The sequence below is a fragment of the Neodiprion pinetum genome, chromosome 7 (genome assembly GCF_021155775.2).
Source record: "Neodiprion pinetum isolate iyNeoPine1 chromosome 7, iyNeoPine1.2, whole genome shotgun sequence".
In the NCBI taxonomy this organism is placed as follows: domain Eukaryota; kingdom Metazoa; phylum Arthropoda; class Insecta; order Hymenoptera; family Diprionidae; genus Neodiprion; species Neodiprion pinetum.
The window spans coordinates 830,245-844,937 of record NC_060238.1 but is presented as its reverse complement, the minus strand read 5'-3'; the positions used below and the strand labels follow the sequence as shown (position 1 = coordinate 844,937).

Genomic DNA, 14,693 nt, shown 5'->3' with positions numbered 1-14,693 from the left:
ATTTAGTCATCATCGATTCGTTTTAAATACGTATTTTGACGTTCTTCGACCCCCTGCGAAATGCGGGCCGCCATACAGGGTCGCCAACGCCTTTACAAGTTCCAAAAAATGTCTCTCGTCACATGGTTCGACACGCTTGGCGCGTATTCATCGAGATCATTGATAGACCGAGGCCTCGCCGGCGTCTCTATCGAGTTTAAAATACCGACACTGCGCTTGCGGGTAACGTAAAGTGTAGAAATGCAGCGGATATCGTGATCTATTATTATGCGATTATTCGCCGAAAGGAAAAATGGTAAATTTTCCGGAACTACTGGGAGCGGGTATTTTTTTCGTCATGGATTGACGGCCCTGATCGTCAGAGCAAAGTGGTTGGTAGCAGCACTCCGCGAGCGACCGATGGGAGTGGGAAATGGGCAGGGAACAACAGCAGTTTGTGGCAGTTTGTGGTGTTTGTCCGCGGTGTCGCTGAACCAGTGATATAAGCTAGAGCAACGATATTCTCGTTCTCGCATAAGGCGAAAGAGGTCAACAAAGACCCTTCTCGTTCTCGGTGTGATCACTTCTCTTTACTATTTCCGAGGATATTCGGAACTGACGACCGTTTTCATGTCTCGGTGCGAGTACGGCTACCTACCGAAACTGCCTATGAAGATTGTAGAACGTTAGAAAATGCTGGTAAGAATCCACGAGCTCGAATTCGCATCTTCAACATATCTCAATTACCATTCTGGTTTTCGCCTCATCTCGGAATCGCTTCGCTCGTTTTCGCAGCTTTTTGTTCCCACTCTGATTCCCACCCACCAAGTATTGCGTATGTTTTCACTTCCCAAGAATCGTTCCTTTTTCGTTGCCGCCATTCAATCAATGTTGTGTATCATATATTCTCATCCCATCTTCGCTAGCTGATGGATCCGGATCGCGGAATAAAAATGAATAAAAATTTGTAACAAAAATAACGTACCTTTAACCATCTGATTTCCAGGGAGACGATCCACCGTATCTGTCGGTTGGTACGGAGGTAAGCGCTAAGTACAAGGGTGCGTTTTGTGAGGCTAAAATCAGGAAGGTTGTGCGGTCGGTGAAATGCCGTGTAACGTATAAGCAGGGCTTGGGAACAGCAACAGTCACCGATGATCAGATAAAAGGCACGCTCAGGGTAGGGGGGCTGGTCGAAGCCAAGCACAATGACAGAAAGGAATTCGTCGATGCTACCGTCAACAAAATACAAGACTGTAGTCAGTACACTGTCGTTTTTGATGACGGAGACATAACGACTCTCAGACGAACTGCTTTGTGCCTGAAAAGTGGCAGACACTTTGCAGAGAGTGAAACTTTGGATCAGCTGCCTCTCACTCATCCCGAACACTTTGGTAATCCTGTTATCGGCGGTAGGAGGGGGCGGAGATCCAGGCAAGCTCAGTAAGTGCTAAAAATAATTATGACTCAAGCTCCGAAAGAAGTATTAACCGAAGAAAACGACAGAAAATGCAACTATCTCCGTCTTGTCTTATGAAACGTTAACCGTTCTGCAGGGATGAGAGCAGCGACGATGAGGAAAGCCCACCGCGAGGTGTCAGAGAATCAGGTTCCGGAGGTGTGGGAAAAGAACAAGTCGAAACAGAACCAGAGATTGGTAGAGTCGTGTGCGTAGAGCTTGGAGACAAGAAGAAAAAGGACAATTGGTTCCCAGGGTTGGTAGTTGCTCCAACTGCCCAGGATACAGTCAGGATACGTGTCCGAGATGACTATCTAGTTCGTTCATTTAAGGATGCCAGATAGTGAGTATTTGAATTTGAATTTACATTTATCGAAAGACACTTCCAATACTGCTCATGTCTATAGAATCTGCATAATAATCACCTTCTGCTGCAGAGATTATTTATCATCTCTATTCAGTTTGTTCAATTCGACAATATTAAGAATACCTATGAACTACGATAGATTTGAGAAATAAAACGATTATTGTTTGCTCAATTTATTTATTTACATATTTTCGTAAACCTTCAATCTTACACAGTCTTTTATCATATTTTGAATATATTCTTTTCATTTTAGATTTGTAGCGATTTTTTCTTGTTTCATATTCACTTGGTATTTTATTGAAATAATAGGTATGTAGTTAAGTATAAATGATTCCTTTGACCTTTATTTCTGTATGTTTTCGGTAGTGTAATACTATCGTTTCTAGTGGCGGTTGCATTATTTGTATATTGCATATGTAAATTTAATGATATAACTTTTTTGCTATCTGCCATTTTCGTTATGTTTATAATCCTATTATCTATACTGTTCAGTGCTTGCAGAGTAGTTTTATTTCTAGCACACTAAGATATAAATCCATTAGTCTGGTAATGTATATTATAGGTTGTCAAACGATAATATTTTACTTAGATTGAATATCACGTAAACCATATACTTTGTTTTGCTAATAAGATAATTTATATGGCAGTTCCATCTAAGATGCTTATTAATTGTAATATGGTCAAACTTGCCAATAGCAGACACCTTCGGGAAGGAAAATCTTGTCTTTTATAGAGAAGTGTCCATTATTGGGAGATACATTTTCAATTATGCTTTTCTGTCAGGGATTTCTAACTTGTCCGTTAAGAGAAGTTTTATTGTACCCAAACATTTAGTTTCGTTTACATTTGATATTTTCTAATTGTCAACATATCCATTGAAATCCCTTCATATACAATCTCTGTGATTAACAACTGTAATATTTACTCTTCTTTTTCTACATTTAATGATAACGTATTTTTGTCCAGCCATTCTTTGATATTCACCTCTTGTGCGACTTCTCTCACTTTCCTAGCGGCAACAATACGCGATGTTACTTGTTTTGTCCTCAGCTACACCGTTCCAAAGAAGGAAGCAACAGAGTTCACCAAAGAATTGGTTAACAAGGTGGAGAATAATGCGCTCAAAATTGCCGTTGAAAAGGCATTGTTATTTCTCGACAAAAACGAACTTCCACCTCACTGGGACAGGGATTCTTTATTTGGCAATGCAGACTCTAGCGGGAACAGCGATAGTGACGCAGAACTGGATTCCGATGTAAGTGTCTGTAATCCATGATGTTTAAACTTGGTTGTCACTGACCGATTCACGCATCGAATCTGTTTTGTTCTTTTTTTATTTTTTTTTATTTTCAGAGTTCCGATGACGAGCCAAGGGAGGAAAAGGACCACTTTGTTGCACAGCTTTACAAGTTTATGGACGATCGAGGAACTCCGATAAACAATTGTCCTATGATAGGGACACAGGATATAGACTTGTACAGACTATTCAGAGCCGTTTACAAACTGGGTGGTTACAATCGTGTCACAAATCAGAATCAATGGAAGTCCATTACTCGTCGACTCGGTTTTCCCATTCAGAGTACGTCGTCAACTCAGAACGCCGTGAAACAACAGTACAAAAAGTTCCTTCATTCTTTTGAAGATTTTTATAGGAAGCTTGGTTGCACAATGGTAAATCACCCGAGGGGCAGTACCAGGAAACAGAGACCCGGCAGGAGTCTGATCAGAGACAGAGACAGGAATACGCCTGTCCCGCCACAGATGCCCTCAACAAAGATTGAGAAGGAGGAGGAAGAAAAAGAGAAAGACAAAGACAGGGAAAAGGAGAAGGAGAAAGAAAAGGACAAGGAAAAAGAAAAGGAGAAAGAGAAGGAGAAGGAGAAGGAGAAGGAGAAGGAGAAGGAGAAGGAAAAGGAGAAAGAGAAAAGAATCGAGGAGGAGGAAAAACGGGAGAAAAAGGAGGTGAAGAAGGAGCCGATGAAGGAGGAGGAGATTGTGAAGATTAAGAAGAAGGAGGAATTCGAGGAGAGCGGGAGTGGACAAGACAGCGATGTGAACATCGACGGGGAGGAGGAATCGTCGTCTAGCGAAAAATCACAGAAAATCGTTGCCACATTGGCGCCAAAGGCAAAGCCGCCAGCAAAGCTCAAAGATGAAAAGAAAAAAACTGGGGAAAAGAAGAAGGGAGATGCGAAAAAGCCGGAGAAGAAGGCGGAAGACAAGGTGAAAGAGGAAGAACAGCTAACCGTGACCAGATCCAAGTCCAAGGATGACACGACCAAGGGTAAACCATCGATTACCGAACCCAGAGACGTTCGAACACCATCCGCGGAGACTGAGAAGAAGATTCCCCCGAAGCAGCGCCGACCTACCGAAGAAGAGTTGAAAAAGCGCGGCAGAAAACGCAAAGAAAGCGAGCCGGAAAAGCCGAGGCCCATGGAGGAAATGCCCACCGATCCCGCACCGTCGTACAAAGGGGTGGTTGACCTCGGAGATCGTCTCAAGGTTTACTACGGGCCTAACCACGAGTCTAAAGTAACGTACGAGGCAAAAGTAATCGATATAGAGAAAGAGGGTGCTGAGCCGGTTTACCTGGTCCACTACACTGGCTGGAACACGCGATACGACGAGTGGATAAAGGGCTCCAGGATTGCGCAAAATTTCACACAGACTCAAGGTCGCGTAAAGCGCGGCAAGACCACTCCTAGGCCACAGACTCCAAGTACTGCGGGCTCCTCTGCGTCTAGTAAACTAGCCAAGTCGTCGGCCCAGAACAGGAGAAGGGCACACAGTGTCGCGCCTACCTCCGTAACTACTGCAATACCAACTGCGTCGATGATGAAGGATGTCGGAAAGCGGGACGAGAAGGAGAAGGACGGCCATCCACCCCGATCAAGCACACCGTCTTCGGTCGCAAGTTCAAGTTCCAGGACGAAGAGCCCTGCGACTCCAGCCGTAGGAAGGCAGACCAGAGTTACCAGGAACAACGACTCCTCGGGGCTCGAACCGCGGAGACGTACCAGACGCATGTCTGGTCATACAGACATATCAGTGGCATCGGAGAGCGACAGCGATGCCTACGAATCAGACACGATGGAGCCGGAGCAAACAAGGACAAGATCCAGGGGAATGGAGGAGCGGAAAAAAAACACGAGGCAACGCGGGGATGATGAGGTGAAAACCGAGGACTGCAGCGAAGCTGAGGAGGAGAAGGATGCACCTGAGGAGCTCAGAAGGGGACGCAGGCTCAGGAGAACGCCGGGAAAGAATCAGGCAGTGAAGTCAGAGCCTGAGAGCGACGAGGATCAACCCAAGGGTCGGGACTTTGATCTGAACCAGATCAGATCGGAGCTGAAGGGCTTTGAAAAGGCTGTCAAACTCGACATGATTAGGGTTGAAAGGGAAACGGAAGAGGCGAATCTTGAGGAGAAGGAAAGTGAGGACAAGCCTTTGGTCCCAATGCCCGCATCACCGAAGGCAGAGAAGAAACAGTTAGAGCCGCCCAAACTCGAAGCCGTTGTTGAAACCAAGACTGCCGAGAGCACAGAAGATATTTACGAGTTCAAAGAACCGGAACCTTTCGAATTTGAAGTAAGAAACAAACGGGACTCGGGCGGTGAGAAGGACAAGGTTAAAAAACGCGTTTTCGACGAGGAGCCGAAGAGCCCGAAGAAAAAACAGAAGGTACTACCTCCGTTGCCGAAGGAAATAAAACTCGAGGTTGACGGCGATCCAAAAAAGAGAGTTCGAAGGTTTGTCATTTGCATTTGTATCATCTATAATGTATTGACTCAAGACTACTATCCTTGTCTGACTGCACGTTTCGAATTTTCAGATCTTTAATTAAGAGGGTGGAAGACGCGGATGTTCTTCCTCCGTCCGGGAAGGCCAGATCTCAGCTCGCCTGCGAAGAGGCATTCGACAAGCTCTGCGAATCTCCTTCTTTCAGCCCCTTGAAGCCTGTTCCAGTAGCAGAGGAGGCTGGAAAAGTAGCAACAACGCTCGACCTGCTCTTCAGCGACCTGCCCGGTGACGAGGACGGACCAGCCGACGACCCGGAGGACAGGCTAATCATATCGGAGGCTGAGGTTTCCGAGGCCGAGCAAGAGAATCTCTTCACTTATCAACAGGAAATTTTTCCATCCAACGACATTCCCGATACCATGGAGTTCAGTAAGGAGGAGGGCAAGGACCAAGAAAAGGCGTCCAAAGAGGAACCACTACCCGGTGGCAACAAGTCGATGCTGGCAACTAGCGCAGAGATCAAACAATCCGCCAATAAAATTTCGCTGGCAGCTGTCGCGACTGCCGCTGCGACTATTCCTGTCGAAACGAAAACTCTTGACATCAAACCGCCTGAAATTTCTCCCGCTCTGTCCCCTGCCCTCGTAGCCCCGGCTCCGATCAGCACCAGACTCCCGGCTACGTCGACGATAGAGGAAAAACTATCAGCAGCAGCGATGGCATTCAAAAATAAAACCAAGGATGGCCGACGGGAGGACGAGGAGCAGAGGAAGGCGGCGAAGGAGTTGTCGAAGAAGTCGGAGACGTCTGTTATCGTGAGAAAGGGTAAGGATGATCAGGTATCGGTGAAAATCGCGGACGTCGATAACAGTGTTGGTAAGCGAGGCGAAGATGGAAAAGAAGAGAAGACTGGAGAGGAGGCGATGAGGGTTGCAATCAAGCAGAAACAGGAGGAACTCCAGCAGTTGAAGATGAAGAAGGAGGCCGAACTCAAACGCGCGGCGGAAGCCAAAGCCGCGGCTACTTCAGCTGAGCAAAAGAAACTCGCTCAAGATAAGCTGGAGCAGGAACAGAAGAGGAAAGAGGATGAGGTTTCATCGTCGTCTAGGAAGGAGGAGGAGCGCAGAGATCGTGATCAGAAGGACAAGGAGAAGGACAAGCGGAAACGTGTCATAAGCCAGGAATTCATCGACTCGACGGACAGCAGCGATTCGGAGCAGCGTCTTATCATTGACAACGAGGAACCGCCAGAGGAGAAAAACGCCACCTCGAATTTCGACATTAAGCTACGAGCCGAGCTTGAGAAACTCCAGGACATCCAGGAAGGAAGGAACGCTCAGATTCAGCCTCCCATCGAGGACCCTGCTGTTCTAGAGTGTAAACCTCTCATTGTTATACCGCTGCCCAAAACCGAAGAAGAGGCTGAAAACATCAGCTCTCTTCTCTGTGAAGAGGAGATTCCGGGCTCTCCGGCTCCCGTCATCGACAGCGTCGATCAGGCCAGTGCTTCTGCGGCCAATCAACTACCCTCCCAGGTCAAAGTCTCAGAAAGCAACATAGTTTTGTTGGAAATGCCGTTCGCTAGCGCTCCGACTTCTGGCCAGACCTCTGCCAGTGTTGGTACTGTTTCTACGATCAGCGTCGCGGTGTCCAAGAGTTCCGACGTTTCCGTACCCGTCTCGCTGCCCGTCCAACAGGCCCTCGTTATTGGAGCTAGAGCTCAACCTCTTCCCCAACCTCTTCCTCAGCCACAACCACCAGGTTCGTCAAACTTACCTTCATTTCGTTATCTCACGGTGTCCAACTGCACGAAGCTGAAACTAGCAGCCAGAGTTCAGTTGACATTGCTCCAAGTAAGATAGTTAATCCTAATAGTCTAAACATTGTCAAGTCTCAAGGAGAGTTGGTACTTTTATAGAATCAGAAGCAAAAAAATTGCACGGCATTGTTTTATTTGAAAAAAGTTTTGCCCACCTTGACTAGTACCTGAAGGCTACGTTCCAAGAACTTGAGGAACCTAGAAACTTTTTGAGATATTTCATGGTTGATCGTTTTTGCTTGCATAATTAGCGGCTCCTGTGGCAGTCCAACGACGGGAGAGTAACGAGGCGGCTCCAGTGATGGACAACACGCCGCCCACGACCCCGGATTCGACTATTTCAAACATATCGGGTTCACCGAGAGGTGAGGGAACAGGTGGATCATCGCCGCTGTCGGAGGACAACACCAAGTCGAATAGGGATAGCTCAGAGGCGGACAACGACGCAGCTGGCAAATGTATTAGCGGAGGTTTTAGCGAGGATGATACCTGCATGAATAACACCTCCGAAGGCGTTGGTCAGGAGAGAGAGGCAAAAATAGCCGCCAAGAGAACTGCCGAAGAAACCCAATCACCCAAGAAGCGGAAACGTAGCAGAAAACATTCCGAATGCGGTAGCAACGTTGGAAAAAAATCGTCAGGCACTAGACACTCGTCAAGGCATTCCATGCGGCATTCCGCCGCCGGAAGTGACAGCGACGACACCAGCGAAAGCTCTAATATGATATGCGCTGGTAATTCGAACGTCACCAATCATCCTAATATTGCAACAAGTGTTACAGATCTCGTTACCTACTCAACCAGGTCACCTAGACCTTTGAAGTATAACTTTTACGTCGAGCTCGGTGAGTTGACGTCCTTTTAAGGACTGAAATTAAAGATGATTGAACTAAAGTTAAGCACACTTTTCATATGTCTACGTTATTGACTGAAAAATAAACTCGGAAAACAACTTTTCTTCACAGATCCCGAGTTGGATGGCAGCCAGCGTATCGCTGTGCTGCAGCAAAAGCTTGCGGAATTACGAAAGACTTACAACGCTGTTAAGGTAGAACTTGCCGGTATAGAGAGAAGGAGAAAAAAACTGAGACGTAGAGAACGTGAAGGTAAGTTGAAATGGTTCGCTGAATACGTCAATTTTTTTGTTTTTTTCACATTTTTTATTTTGAGCGCAAACTTCAGCCCTTTTCTCATGTAAATAACTTGATCCGATATTCCTGCATCTCTAATACGTTTATATACCAAATACGTTTCATGCCAATTCTCCACGAATATCTGATTTATGATCTGTCTTCTGTCATTTGGCAACCAAATTTACTAACTCGTTTGTAATTGGGTTAACTTAACTCGGCTCTGTGATCAAAGCTTCGTAAATATTATCTGTTGAAAATATAGCGCTTAGTGTCTGTTCTATTGCGTGCGTAAATAGTTTTTGTTTTAGAAGCAACAAATAATTCGTCTTGTTTAGATATTTTTACCTTTGGTATTACAGATTCACCCTCGGAATGAGAGTGTTGGAATTATTGAGCGAGTGGGTATACGGTGGGGGACATTCGATAAATCAGATTTTTCACTTTTAATCAAAAACATCGTTGTCCTAAAAGTTATAAAGTCAAATCATTAAAGGTTTTCTTCCATTGTTTATGATTCAGATTGCGCACCACAAATTCGAACTATAATTTCATGTATGATTTTAAGGCAATGTAAATAAAGCTACGTTTCTGTATGACAAAAAAAGTCGAGAGATGTAACTTGGAATTTTCTATTCTTTCGCACCGAATCATTCGCATAGTCGACAAACTCTGTTTCCTCCAATGTGAAGCAAAAATGAAATATCAGATCGGGTGTTTAGTTTACATATTACTAGAACTTTACACAAGGATAGGGATGGCCATGTAAAATGAAAATAAAAGTTTGGTATAGTCCTTCAATGTCGAAACCTTTAATTGATGATTATTTCAGCATTGAAGGCAGCCAAAGCAGAGATGCAACAAGCTTGCTCGTGATGAGAAAACAAAAACGAGAGGGACAAAAAAGCAACAATCGAGCAGAATTTTAAAGCAAACTAACTACTTAAGCCGCCTGACGCGAGTGCAAATATGAAACATTCAGTGTGAGTTGTAGTCAACGATCATTATATTAGAGTAGGATATGCGTTGGGAGGAAAAGAAGAAGAAGTAGAGGAAGGAGAAGAAAGAAGAGCATCATGTTTGTGATTTGGGCACCTGCAATTGTGGCAAAAAAATCATGACAATTTTTATCTCTATCGTATTATACACACTTGTCTGTCTATCTATCGTTGGTATAGGTATTTTAACATTTAAACGTTTAATCAAAGTTGTAGATATAGCATTTACGATCTAGATTTCATTCTAATATTAATTTTCAGATATGATGCTTCGATGGATAATTGCGTACGCGTCGTTATAAGTTGTTGTGTTTTTTGTTTTATTTTTATTTAAAAAAAATTTTTTTTTTCAAATTGTGTCTCATTTGAAATATCATTATCATTCTTTATGGTATGCATGTTGAACTTTCGCGTTATTTCTGACATTTTTGTTATCCAGGGAGTCCAAGAATTACGTATGTACACAAAATTATAGGGGCGATAGAGGGGCGACCCCTCCTGAGTAAATTAACCCAAAGAAGATCTGAGATCTGCGAAGTCGCGTTAATATTCGCCGGTTAAAAAATCTCGCTTAGAGCCGTCATTCAGCCAACCGAGTCTGCAGCATAGGTTTCGTAGAAGTATTGTTGACAAACACGCTCGATTTGCAAATTTCAAACAAAAATACTCACGACATTGAATTTTCACTAAACACGACGACGAGGACGTGCGATAGAAATGGATAACGCTTTAAAATTTAAGAAATTCAAATGAAAGTATTTCCAATATTGAAATTTATTACAAAAACCAATCGTTGCAAGACGAATTTTTAACTGGTCGTATCTGCCGAATGCGCCTTCGGAGACCACATGTTCTTCATGTATAATTAATTCAGTTCGAACCCCTCTGTCATTGTGTGTATAGTTAGTTCTGCGATTCCCTAAGTATAAGGGTATTTATGTTAATTCTGGGCAGACTTCTAGAGTGCGTAGGCGCTGCCTAGGCAAGCATTTTGAAGTAAGACACCCATGGTCGGAAACTCATCCTAACAGCTATGGCAGGCTTTGAAGGATTTGTTACCGTGCGCTTCTTAGTAGTCTAACGAATCAGATGGAATCACTTTCGACCTAACGTTTTATTCAGCCGTAGACAACAGTACAAAGTTTTTGTGTAAAGTCAACAAAACTGTAAGCATAAAAAAAAAACAAAAAAAAAACTACAAACAATGAGAAAAATAATAAAACAATTTTTTGTATTTTATCCGATTCATTACAATACGAACAAGGGCGTGGTACCAAATTTTTCAAAGCTCTCCACTGTTGTTAGGATGAATTTCAAACTATAACGGCGTCATTACATTACATACCCTAGAAGTGTATCCAGAGTTAACATGAATACCCTGTATATATACATACACATAGGTGTATGTATAAATGTGTATATTGTACACATACGTGTATATAGAGTGCAAAAAATTGTTCAATTAGCAACGACATTAAGTAATATGAGTCTTCTGTCAACGATAAAGGAAAAAAAAAAAAAATTCAAACTTTATAATTGGGAACAACAAAATCTCCTGACCTAAAATTACCATAGTAGAATTGCTATACTTAATTATAGATGCGTGGGGAAAATTTCAATACGACAAAATCGTTCGATTTTGTACGATTTTGTCTTCGGTTTTTTATACCGTAGGAATGAAGCATCGAGAAGAAAAAAAAAACGGAAGAACCTGAAAACGCGTTGAAAGATACTGTTTTCCAATGAAACAATGAGTAATAAGTGATTGAAGTAACTGTGATCATTATTTGCAAAGAACAAAAAAAAACCTTTGTTAATTACGTGTATCTACATAAATGTCCTTGCATATTTCTGCGTTATATGCATGCATTTAACAAAGGAGGATAATGTCTCGTTTTCGTAAATCTCTAAGTATCATTACGACGAAAATAGAAATGAAATCGACCATTGCTACAATATAAACAGTACATGTTTCAATAGTTTTATACTATACATATTATAATAATAGGAATACTAATGTATCAGACAATGTGGATGAAACCAGTATCCTTTGCCACGTTTTTCATACTTCGTAATATAACACTAACAACACAATATTGATCGGCAGATTTTCTTAAAGTTTAGATTTTAGAATCGTACTAATTACCGGAAAGTCCCGTACTATCGGTTTCAATACGTATTATTTAGTTTTTATTTTTTTTTATTTATTTTTTTTTTTCTTATCGTTTATTCTTTTCTCTCAATGTAACGGAGAGAACGCAATGGCGATTGAAATCTTACAATAAGAATCAAAAGCTGGAGACACGCACACAGATAAAGAACAATACCATTTTGGAAAGCGATATTTGCCTAGTAAATTCGCAAAAGAATTGAAATTTTATATAGATGTAACGTGTTGTTATATATAGTAGGTATATTTTTTATAACGACCTGGAGTATGAAAAAGTTTGAGGTAGTTGGAGGGATAGAGTGAGAGAGAGATAGAGAGAGATAGAGATAGAAATAACTACAGGGTGAGAAACTTTCTTCCTAAAATGCCGATGAGTCATGAAATTTATCCATAAATAATTTGTAAATAATGACGATACCGATGAATGACAGTAGTTGTAGCGTGTATTTAAATTAATCACCAGGTACGACGTTTATCCAAGATTTACTAAATAGAATTGAAAAAAAAAAAACGCAGATACAATGGAAGCTTGTGGTTTCACTTTTTGCATTTAAAAGTAAACACGAAAAAAATATTAGCATATATCACATGTCAGTAGCGAGAGGACTTCTTTGAAAAACGTGAATACAATTCAGTGCACTTCTCACCGCAGAATTTGAAACAAAACGTAGATCTGTTATGATTTTTCAAGTAAACGGCAGCTCGTGTTACGAAACGCAGATCAGATAATTTTGTGTAGACTCAGAAAGAGAGAGAGAAGACTAAAGTTGACCACATGGCGTACATACATTACACAGAAGTACGAATGACGAGCGATTCTTGATTACAAAAACTGCTGGGTCAATAATTGTCATAAATCGATAATATTCTAATAAATACGTACATATATTGTATATGATTTTATTGCCTTTTAAACGAGGGGCATTATTATTATTATTATCGATGAATAAATCTTACTATAATACAAAATAATCATAACAGTAACAGCATTCAACGATCCGATGGATTTTTTTCTTCCTTACTTTCAAGTACCCACTGGGTAATATTATTATTATTTATAACAAATTTTTTTTATGTAGAAGGGAAGTCACCATTTTGTTTCTCAACACGTTTATACAGATATTTATTTATTACATTACTATATTAGTATCAATAACAATATTACAGTTTGTTTTACCATACATGATTGGACGTTGTGTATACGGCGCGTTTGTAACATTTACATGCCCAAATACACCATAGAAAAGTAAGAGACGAAAAAGAAAAAGATACAATTTACGGTGAACACATAATACAATAATTATAATTTTACAAATATACTTGTAGTGTACAACACTATAATATCATTATACATACATTACTATATACGGCACCTAGAGGATTACGGGTACTAATTTAATTTAAATATCTATTCATTACATGAAATTATTATACTGGTAAATTTACAATTGGCGTATCCACTTGTTCGACGTAGAAAAGAACAAGAGTTATACCAGAATATTCACTTCGTATTGCGTTTTAAGTATTGAAAATATGAAACTTGCAGATACAAATTTTTTTTCTCCAATGTTATTTCATCTTCAAGCTTGTCTCCCTCGATTAGTATTTTATCAAAGAGAATTAGTACTGTGTAACATGAGAATTATAGCCAAATTGTGAAATATATTTGGCAAACAATTTTCACTCGCATCTAAGTATCCGACGAAAAAACGCGCGTGAGCGGAATTTTGAAATCGATGTTTGGCCATGCTTTTGTTTTTATAGTTTTTTTTTCTCTTCCCTTTTTTCAAACTATATAAAAATACGAAATTCTACATTTAGATGTCGCAATTTTAATAATGGAACCTTGAAAGTTTATTTTTCCACTCGTGTAAGGGGAAATTTGCACTCTCTGTAGACAGAATATTTTGGTTTTTATCTGTTCGCGATAATCGCAATGAATCTGGAAAGAGCAAAGCAATAAGACTCGAAAATACGAAGAAATTAAGGTGGGGAACATTGGCTTCCCATCTATTCGCACACAAAAAAGTTAAAATTAAACAAAGAAATAAATGTACGAAGACAAAAGATGGGAGCATCGTAACAAGAACCTCCTTCTCCTCAGTCAATATGACCGAATTATCGAACAAATTGGTTATCGTTGACAAAAAGGAAACATTGGCATAGATGTAAATCATCGGATAAAATCACAGAGAAAAGGAAGAAGAGCCAAAGTTCATTTCATACTAATTATAATTATTTTGGTCTTATTGTATGGCATCTTCTGATTTTCGTTTCTATTTTCAATCAAATAGATAACGGAATAATTCAAATTAATCAAAATTGTTGGATAACTTCTCCTTTCAGAACATACAGCACCCTCTGTCCTATAAATATCTCCCAGCGACATTGGAGTTGTGCAATAGTATTTTTATTTGTTTCATCAAATTACGATCAACGAATTTAAATTAAATCTCTATACTTTACCATCTGCATATTATAGATCTGTTATAAACACAGAAAGCAAATATTAGAAAAACAAGAAATAGACAAACCAATCGTGTATCACAACATACGCTGTTATATCTCTGCAATAATGTTTCATCAGCCTATATATCTATATATGTATCTATCCATCTGTTTTCAGATCTAGATGTGAAAAGCTAGCAGTAGAAGAATAGAGATTTAACATCGTGGCAAAAAATTACCCTGCTCCCGCCTTTCCTCTACGGCATTATATCACATAATTATGGTGATGAACGATACGTACAATACTTATGTCTGATTCCGAGACACAAGAAAAAAAAAAAACGCAAAGTACAGGGATAACTGTGGAAGTGGGGCATCGATTTACAATGTCGTTGAGCGAAAGGTCAGTAGAGTTATTTTAACGAGTAATTAATCTTGGATGGCTACGTCAACAGGGCGGTAAGCTTGGCGCAGGCATAGCGGCATCCACCACTGATGCCGGGGAGGACGAAGAGGCGACCGAATTCGCCTTATTCTCAGCGGTCAGTCTTCGCCTGGCAAACATGAATTGTTCCATCA

At 41.0% G+C, this 14,693-nt stretch overlaps 1 protein-coding gene across 3 annotated transcripts; it reads left to right on the top strand.

Moving 5' to 3' along the window:
- The first annotated feature begins 43 nt into the window (after positions 1-43).
- Positions 44-14,501, top strand: htk (hat-trick). 3 transcript variants are annotated; one of them, XR_006884191.2, is made up of 10 exons: positions 44-678; positions 986-1,422; positions 1,536-1,781; positions 2,856-3,060; positions 3,159-5,557; positions 5,641-7,310; positions 7,620-8,213; positions 8,334-8,474; positions 9,331-9,481; positions 14,293-14,501. XR_006884191.2 is itself a non-coding variant. In XM_046634672.2 (9 exons), exons 1-9 carry the CDS (start codon positions 673-675, stop codon positions 9,372-9,374), a joined length of 5,742 nt encoding a protein of 1,913 aa, XP_046490628.1. In that variant the 5' UTR covers positions 44-672; the 3' UTR covers positions 9,375-14,501. The 3 variants fall into 3 exon arrangements, 2 of the variants coding, with proteins under 2 accessions (XP_046490628.1, XP_046490630.1); XM_046634672.2 differs by having other exon boundaries at positions 9,331-14,501; XM_046634674.2 differs by lacking the exons at positions 9,331-9,481; positions 14,293-14,501 and adding an exon at positions 8,861-9,268.
- Positions 14,502-14,693: the final 192 nt, after the last annotated feature.

What these genes read in the sequence shown, in the direction of transcription:
- htk (XM_046634672.2), top strand. An exon ending in ACGCAGAACTGGATTCCGAT is followed by an intron (nt 3,061 to 3,158) that starts GTAAGTGTCTGT and finishes TTTTATTTTCAG; the next exon opens with AGTTCCGATGACGAGCCAAG. An exon ending in TCCTCAGCCACAACCACCAG is followed by an intron (nt 7,311 to 7,619) that starts GTTCGTCAAACT and finishes TTGCATAATTAG; the next exon opens with CGGCTCCTGTGGCAGTCCAA.